The sequence below is a fragment of the Topomyia yanbarensis genome, chromosome 1 (assembly GCF_030247195.1).
Source record: "Topomyia yanbarensis strain Yona2022 chromosome 1, ASM3024719v1, whole genome shotgun sequence".
NCBI lineage: Eukaryota > Metazoa > Arthropoda > Insecta > Diptera > Culicidae > Topomyia > Topomyia yanbarensis.
In genome coordinates, this window is record NC_080670.1 from 121194737 (window position 1) to 121204656 (window position 9920).

The following is a 9920-nucleotide window of genomic DNA, read 5'->3' on the forward strand; positions in this document are numbered from 1 at the left end:
GAATTTTTATCACATAGAGAATTTTAGCATATTGGAACAAAAAAATGTCTTATTCAATTCAATAATACAATGTTTATTGCTTCAAACAGAAAAAATTAATGGTATGAGCATTTTTTTCATTGAAACAATAATTAACTTTTAATCTCAATAAACATTTCCAGTTTGAATAATTTTACAATCATTGCAATAAAATATTTTTAGAAAAGAAAACGATGTTTGTTACTGAAATGGTTTTATTAAATTCAATAAATAAATGTATTTTATTTCTAGCAATATTTTTTTCACTGAATAAAGTCCATATCATTAAAAAAACGATTATTTTATTGCATGATTGCAAAAAAATGTAACGTAACTATAATAACAACTACCGGTGTAAAAACAGATTATTATTTTGGCAACCTATTTACCAACGACCGGTGCGAAAACGGGTGTCTAAATAAAATATTATCGTTTAGCGTAATCAAAATACACACGCATTTGCTTACGCACCGGTGCTGATAGTCTATCTACATATTTCAAACTTATATAGTAGTTTTCTTCTGAATCTCCGTATATACTCCATAAGTTGTATGTTTTTTTCGTTTGCAAGTTCTTGTGTGATATGCGAATAACTTGACTGTCAGTTTTGAGTTTGTAACTGTTGTATTGTAAACAATATTCGCATTCGAGATGCTGTATTAGGCAAACAATTTGATTATCCGATTGCAATATATCTATTATCAAACCATAGAACATTTCGTTGCATACTTGGTATTTCGCTATCAGTCCCGGCCGAAAGCTTGTGTTATTTATTTTCATATGGTTTATATATTTGATTGAATCTGGTAGATCCCGGATCAGGAGTAAATTACTTAGAGATTTTTTGTGTATGTGCTTTGACGAAACGATATCTACCGTACCAATTTCGTATGAATGGTCAAGGATAGTGGTTATCTGTGCTAGATTCAGGAGCTTAGCAAAGCTGTTTGTTAAATTGATGAAATTGTTGCATGTCTTCGCTTGGGATTTCGACTCCTTGAATTTCGCTTCGAAGCGTAAGCAACTATGATTAACAACTGGCCCATCCTGACGAATTATGTAGGGATAATGAGAGATGTGATGGAATTTATTGGTAGGGTTGATGGCAGGGAAGCAGGATTTGAACAACTTGTAAAAACATTCGATTTCGTTTTCCAGATCGTTAATCTGATTCAATGTTAGCTTATTGGAGAAACTATAATAAGTTATTTTCATGAGAGCTCTAAGCAATGATGATAAATTTGAATTAAATCCGAGAATCTGGTTGAACATAAAAGGGAATGCTCGAAGGAGAAGCCAACATTGCGAAGCTGACTGAGGAATAGCATGTCCACGTGCTTCTAACTTCTCGCAAGTAAAATTAGCGGTAGGTTTATCAGCTGATTCAGTTATACCGTATTCGTAATGCTGTATAATTTGGTTGACTTGACTAATCGTTATCACTTTATGGATATTTACAGCTTCGTTCAAAACACATTTGATTACGACCATGACGACGCCTTCCGAAAGATCATGCATTGGATCAAACGTGTTATTTTCCGCTATGTTGAAATATTTAACTTCATTCAGTGCTGATTTTCGAATGATTCCGCATTGTGAAGGTGTTTTAGTTCCACTTTGAAGAGCATTTAAATCACCTTGTATGCTTTCTTCAGTGCGATGAGGGAAGGTATCACCAATGTTTCCACAATGAAGGGCAGTACGCGTCGCATAGCACATTCTACAGAATAGACTTGATTGGGGCCCCATTAACTCGAAAATTTCATGAATTGCCAGTGTGTCCCCCAAAACATGCACTAGAACTGCCCTCATCGTAAACTTTTCACTCCCATATTGTACTACAACACCATCATCTGATTCAAGCTCACGCAAATCTTGAATCAGCGGTTTCATAACGTTATTGTAGCCATATTTTTTTACATCTCTTGAGCGAACTGTAAGCGTTAGATATATCCTGTTGGAGGATGAATTAATTGCGGGGTGGAGATTTTCAATTTTAACACTGAAATTGGTTATTTTTTTTTTGATTTGCGTGATCCCAAAGGGTTCAGATATTCGACATCGTCCAGATGAAGCGAGAGTCGTAATGCATCGGGAAACCGTGTCAGGAACGGGTGTGTTTTGAAACGTTGACCATCTTTGAAACCGCACAAGATATCGTCATTCACTGCTTCTTCTTCTATCATCTTGCGAGCTCCGGGATTCTTCATAACCAGTGCTAAAATGCTGGTTAGTGGAATATAGTGAGCAACGTCTTTCACTATTTGTACACTTTTTCTTTTGCCTAGTTTGGTAATCGCAGGGACAGTTTTAGTGATTCTAGTTCTTCCCAAGACTTCTTCCCTAGGGTTTGGCACAGCACAACCCGCAACTCCAGACAAATATGCTAGGTTGTCTTTTGGAGAAGCTACGTCTGCAAAAATTCCATCCAAAGATGCGTCGTTTATAAATTTCAAAGCGTCGGTATCGTTTAATGGGATCGACTTCGATTTCAAAAATTCTCTGAATAGATTCAACATGTAACACTCGTAATCTTCTATAAGATTCGAGGTAACCTGTAAGAACTTTTTGATTTTTGTCTCGGGAAGAGATACATCTTTTCGCAAATCTGTGGCGAATTTACTAATTTTCTTAGTAGTTTCATCCAACGACGGCGCCGTTTTAAAGAATATGGTATTCGTTATTCTCAACAGATAATCATCATCTACGAGCATATTTTCCGGATGATTATTTTGAATTTGTTCAACAGCGTCATGGTCGTATGAAATATTTGTAGAATTTTCTGTAATTAGTGGATGAACACTCTCTATGTGCCGTTTCAAGCTCTTAAACCTCTGGTACAGTGAACCACATTCTGAACAAAGGAAAGGTTGAGCGGCTGCTTTGCTGGTGTTCAAATTGTGTACCAACCGGAAGTGTTCCTTCAATTCATCCACGTGTCCAGGAATCATCTTCCCACAATTTGGCACATGGCATGAGAAACCTGAAACCTTACACTTTTTTCCAGTATATATATATATATATATATATATATATATATATATATATATATATATATATATATATATATATATATATATATATATATATATATATATATATATATATATATATATATATATATATATATATATATATATATATATATATATATATATATATATATATATATATATATATATATATATATATATATATATATATATATATATATATATATATATATATATATATATATATATATATATATATATATATATATATATATATATATATATATATATATATATATATATATATATATATATATATATATATATATATATATATATATATATATATATATATATATATATATATATATATATATATATATATATATATATATATATATATATATATATATATATATATATATATATATATATATATATATATATATATATATATATATATATATATATATATATATATATATATATATATATATATATATATATATATATAATAACGTGAATATTACCTCGCAACTTCATTGCCGTTTCAGCATCCACCTCTTCCGAAATCTTCTACATGCTGGTTGTTCAAATCCACTCTTTCAATTAAAATGTATTTTACACACTACAACTCTAGCTTCAACTATTATAAATATTTGAACAAATTTTTATTTGTGAAAAAGTGATGAGCGATAACTAAACGAGCGTGTACCTACTAATGGAAAATGGCGGATGACGCTTGGAAACGGCTTTTCCGTTTGGTAACTCCAAAACGGTTTCTTGTGTAATACCCAAAAATAGAGTCAGAGTTACTCAGAGATATTATACATGACAACTCAATTTTTGACGTTTACGAACATCATTCAAAACTGAGTTAAAAAGTACTCAGAGTCTGAGTAACTTTTTACGAGCGTGTAAACAAACAATTGACGTGTCGAGTCTTTACCCAGAGGGATTCAGCGTATTTAGGTCAAATGTAAACAACCGCAGTTTTCCTATGTATAGTTGTTATGTGTCAACTGTATAAACTACACGCTCGTAAAAAGTTACTCAAAAATGAGTTTAATCCCACCCATTTCCAGATAAAGTGGAACAACCCTTAAATTGAGTAATTCCGGAGTTACTCAAATTTGAGTAAGCCAGCATGAACCAAAAACTGAGTAATTATTACTCGGTTTTTGAGTACAATATTATCTACACTAAACCCAAAAGTACTTCACTAGTACTCAGATTTTGAGTTCAACATTGCTCAAATTTTGAGTTCAGTACAAATTTAACAAAACCAAAAATTAAGTAATTATTACGCAGACTTTGAGTTGAACATTACTCAAATTTTGGGTTCAGTAGAACTTCAACAAAACCAAAAATTGATCGATTTTTACTCATATTATGAGCAGAAGCTTACCCAATTTTTGAGTAGACAACAAAGCCAGTTGTAATTCCTCAGTTTTTGGGTAGAATATTACCCAATTTATGAGTGCAATATTTCATTAAAACCCAGTAAAGTTCAGCCGGAAATGAGCCGGAATTCCAGCTGTTTCCAGTCAGTATTCCGGCTCCAGTGACACAACCGATTCTAGTTAGAATAGGTTGTGTCACTGGAGCCGGAATACTGACTGGAGCCAGCCGGAATTCCGGCTCATTTCTGACTGAACTTTACTGAGAAACATCCGGATTATGACTTGCAATTCTGAATGGTTTCTGTAAGAAGAAATGCAACAACCGATTCCTATTTAAATTGGTTCATGATCGATTGTTGCATTTGAACTGGAACTAAACCGGTTTACATCCAGTGAAGAAATTGGCCGTCAAAATTTTGTTTTGGATACAACACAATGCAGTCTTTCTTTTCTTATGGAATATTTTTACAATAATAATTAAAGAAACTTCTGTTTATTAAATTTTATGGTTTTTAGTAAGTATTGTATAAAAAAGTTGTCCTTTTATTTGTTGTCAATACGTGCGCGGGAAACTTCAATAAAAGTTTGGACGAGTCTATTCACAGTTGTCCTCTGACTGTGCGGAATTATATTATATATGGCACATGCCAGAAAGTCCCAAAACATTCTAAAATTAGGTGGCACCTCCACTCCGAGAACTGCGTAGCATTTGAATAAAATTTCCACTGCATGAATAGAATTGTTAGTCTCGAATATAACTTTTTTCTCACAAATGACGGCATAATTTCCTCTTTTCATCGGGCTTGCTACGCACACCATGTGTAGTTTGGAATCAGTTGCGGGGGATGCCACGTATGTATCTAAGCACTCCTAATGATGATATAAAATCATTACATCTAACCTTATGTATATTATATTGCATTTACCCCAATCCAACGAATTAAAATTGAAGCCGAATGTTCTTCGCCTACAGTTGGACAGCCTACCAGCGTTCTTTTTTGTCCGCGAATTGGCATATGAGAAATTATTCTCAAGCATCCTCGAATGTGATCTGTGAATAGTTTTACAAATTTAAAATTTTATGACAGACCTTTGGGCTAAATTAAAAAAAAATATATCTCACCATCTTCTACTCTAGAGAATCTGGACGGTGAATAAGATAGACACTGAGAGAAGACATCCTCGATTTTGAGACCTTCTGTTCTGTTAGGATACAATCTCTCAAACATTTGACGAATCTAGAAAAAGTGATATGATATAAATATTCATATGTTCCGTGAATACCATAAAGTGAAATAGTAAATAATAAAAAATAAACATGTTACCACCAATCCTTCATATGAACACAGGTGTGGAAACATATCCAAGATATCATTAACGGGTTTCTTTTCTTTTAATAACAGTTTGAGGACTGGAAAGCATCGGTCCATTTCATCACAAATATGTTCTGCTACTGATGCCGATGCAAGCATTACTCGGAGCAATTGAGCCCGCTCTACAAGTTCAGTTGAAACGGACTCTTCTACAGGCATAGTTCCTCGATTATATTTATGTTTTCCTGCAGGTAGCTGTTTGATGACATTCCGGATGCGATGAAATATCATGCCAGTATGAGCACCCTTTTCCTTGCCTCCGTTGCGCCAAAAGAAAAATGACTAGCATGAAAATAATTATAATTAGAGAAATTAAATAAGCATAGAATAACAAACCTCATCAGGAGCAGTTGGTGTGACTCGCGTATTACTAAGTTGTGGAAATAATTTTACGATTTGAACAGCTGCCGCATGCTGTTGATCAACAGAAGGATACCTGCGCATTTAGAGATCATTGGTTCGTTACTCCGAAAAAGACCAAAAAGATTCCGTGAAAGATTAAGTTCTAAATTTCTTAAAAAAAATCTAAATGGTAAAAGTATGAACGGTATTTGATTCGTAATTCTTTGCATGCTGGGACACATCTATTATTTTCTGAAGAAAATCGGTCAGTTTATTACTGTTTTAAAAGTCTGTAAATGTCTGGACCAGGCATACGCAGAACTTTTTTTTAATCACCGATATCATACTTTTTGATCTGCCTCTCGTTTCTTCTGCTGCAAATTTTGTGCATTGGACGTATTCGGTCTATCCACTCATTGAATATTTACTAGAAGTATATGCTAGAAAATGCATGAAAATTCTCGACAAACATATGATTACGGCCTAAAAGCCAACTGTCAAAATCCACTTTGAATGGAAATTCCGGACAAACCGTTACACGCCAATCACAGATGTTGGTAGTAAACGAAAGAGAAAAGTTTTCTCTTTCATAAACTGTTGTGAGCTGTGTTCGACTAGTAACGGTTTGTCTGGAATTTCCATTCAAAGTGGATTTTGACGGTTGGCTTTTAGGCCGTAATCATATGTTCGTCGAGAATTACAGCAAAAGAGACGGGAATGAAAGTATGCTAATTCTGCATATTTTTGTTTCTCAGTGCAGCAAATCTGTCCACAGTCTGTAAATCTGGCATCGCTGTTGCTCGATTCAACGACATTGCGGCTTAGTTAGACCCTTTGGTCGATTTACGATTGAACTGTATATGTAAACAAATAAACACGCTCGCTATAAACAGAAATTGTATACCTTTAAATTCTGTTGGTTTAAATGTTTAAGTTATTATAATTCGTCGTCGTCGGTCGTCTTTATAATTTTGTGCCGGAACATGACGAATTACGCTTTCTAAGTACCACCGTCAAAGACGCATGTACGTTCTTATGCCGAAGTTTATAAATCGAACCAGATTGAAGATGTGTAAAGAATGGTCAATATTGAAATCAGGATGCGAAGAACTGATAACTATGTGGTTTCCTCTAGCAGTTTGTACTGTGTTTCATACATTTCTTTATATTTATAATCAGAAGTGAAGTTGTTTGGCCGTGCTTCATTACTATGCATACTTCATAGTTTCATAGGCTCAATGAAGTAATAATGCATGATACTGATTGACTACGATGTTTTTTGAAATAGAAGCTTCACAACGAAAGGCATTGCTTTTCTCTGCTCATAGACAGTGTTAGATCACCTGCATATTTGCTCGAAGGACTACTAAGGGCCGATTTCTTCATTCTCGCCTAACGTCTTAACCAGGTTTAAACGTACTGGTGAACCCGGTTTAAAATTTAAGCGAGGATAAAGAAATTGGCCGTAAGCCCTATAAATATGTATAGGCATTGCGCATTTCGCCGCAAGGTTGCTCTAGCGGAGAGACTCGTGCGGTTCAATGTAAACAATTCTATCACACTTTAAGGAGTGTTCATAGTTTGATGCACTAGTAGAGTAACAAATAAAACTTTCTACTTGCCTTTGACCGTCCATTATTTGAGTCTCCATTTGCTTGCATGCGACTCGTGTAAGATGATTTAAACCGTCCTTATCTGGTACGATCCCTTGATCCAAAATTGGATACAAAATTTTCATTCGGAATTTTGCGTCATCTTCGAATGTCGAACGGTTAATCTGAAAACGTTAAATATGTATAGTACGACAAGCGCTTACAGTAATTATAGTAGAAAGTTTACCAAATTTTGAACATTAGTGGAAGTCTCATCAATTTTATCTTTGGTCGGATTAGCTTCAGAACTATAGTTTTTTATTATGTTAAGAATTGTTAGACGGGATCCTTTTTCGATTATCCCCATTTCAACTAGGTCGGCATCGTTGAGCAGAACTAGGTTCTGATCGTTTATTTTTTGGGCTGAAAAGAGCGAATAAGTATATATAAAGGTTTAAAGTGACATCTCAAGTTGTTTGCACTACCTTCTTGATTGTTGTTTATTTTATTATAAATTTATTTCCAAGTTTATTTCCCTACTAACTATCTACATATTTCAAACTTATATAGTAGTTTTCTTCTGAATCTCCGTATATACTCCATAAGTTGTATGTTTTTTTCGTTTGCAAGTTCTTGTGTGATATGCGAATAACTTGACTGTCAGTTTTGAGTTTGTAACTGTTGTATTGTAAACAATATTCGCATTCGAGATGCTGTATTAGGCAAACAATTTGATTATCCGATTGCAATATATCTATTATCAAACCATAGGACATTTCGTTGCATACTTGGTATTTCGCTATCAGTCCCGGCCGAAAGCTTGTGTTATTTATTTTCATATGGTTTATATATTTGATTGAATCTGGTAGATCCCGGATCAGGAGTAAATTACTTAGAGATTTTTTGTGTATGTGCTTTGACGAAACGATATCTACCGTACCAATTTCGTATGAATGGTCAAGAATAGTGGTTATCTGTGCTAGATTCAGGCGCTTAGCAAAGCTGTTTGTTAAATTGATGAAATTGTTGCATGTCTTCGCTTGGGATTTCGACTCCTTGAATTTCGCTTCGAAGCGTAAGCAACTATGATTAACAACTGGCCCATCCTGACGAATTATGTAGGGATAATGAGAGATGTGATGGAATTTATTGGTAGGGTTGATGGCAGGGAAGCAGGATTTGAACAACTTGTAAAAACATTCGATTTCGTTTTCCAGATCGTTAATCTGATTCAATGTTAGCTTATTGGAGAAACTATAATAAGTTATTTTCATGAGAGCTCTAAGCAATGATGATAAATTTGAATTAAATCCGAGAATCTGGTTGAACATAAAAGGGAATGCTCGAAGGAGAAGCCAACATTGCGAAGCTGACTGAGGAATAGCATGTCCACGTGCTTTTAACTTCTCGCAAGTAAAATTAGCGGTAGGTTTATCAGCCGATTCAGTTATACCGTATTCGTAATGCTGTATAATTTGGTTGACTTGACTAATCGTTATCACTTTATGGATATTTACAGCTTCGTTCAAAACACATTTGATTACGACCATGACGACGCCTTCCAAAAGATCATGCATTGGATCAAACGTGTTATTTTCCGCTATGTTGAAATATTTAACTTCATTCAGTGCTGATTTTCGAATGATTCCGCATTGTGAAGGTGTTTTAGTTCCGCTTTGAAGAGCATTTAAATCACCTTGTATGCTTTCTTCAGTGCGATGAGGGAAGGTATCACCAATGTTTCCACAATGAAGTGCAGTACGCGTTGCATAGCACATTCTACAGAATAGACTTGATTGGGGCCCCATTAACTCGAAAATTTCATGAATTGCCAGCGTGTCCCCCAAAACATGCACTAGAACTGCCCTCATCGTAAACTTTTCACTCCGATATTGTACTACAACACCATCATCTGATTCAAGCTCACGCAAATCTTGAATCAGCGGTTTCATAACGTTATTGTAGCCATATTTTTTTACATCTCTTGAGCGAACTGTAAGCGTTAGATATATCCTGTTGGAGGATGAATTAATTGCGGGGTGGAGATTCTCAATTTTAACACTGAAATTGGTAAGTTTTTTTTTGATTTGCGTGATCCCAAAGGGTTCAGATATTCGACATCGTCCAGATGAAGCGAGAGTCGTAATGCATCGGGAAACCGTGTCAGGAATGGGTGTGTTTTGAAACGTTGACCATCTT

The 9920-nt window shown here is 34.6% G+C and overlaps 1 protein-coding gene and 1 long non-coding RNA gene across 2 annotated transcripts; one reads left to right on the plus strand and one right to left on the minus strand.

Annotated features, from left to right (window-relative positions):
• Nucleotides 1-608: 608 nt before the first annotated feature.
• LOC131683269 (uncharacterized) lies at nt 609-5954 on the plus strand. The gene is made up of 3 exons (XR_009304483.1): nt 609-1111; nt 1177-1384; nt 5818-5954. It is a non-coding gene; the product is annotated as an uncharacterized LOC131683269 (long non-coding RNA).
• On the minus strand, nt 4938-6728 carry LOC131683110 (uncharacterized). The gene is made up of 5 exons (XM_058964957.1): nt 6124-6728; nt 5740-6069; nt 5538-5652; nt 5341-5465; nt 4938-5284 (listed from the first exon to the last, which is right to left on the minus strand). Exons 1-5 carry the CDS (start codon nt 6229-6231, stop codon nt 4958-4960), a joined length of 1005 nt encoding a protein of 334 aa, XP_058820940.1. The 5' UTR covers nt 6232-6728; the 3' UTR covers nt 4938-4957.
• Between the last annotated feature and the right edge of the window lie 3192 nt (nt 6729-9920).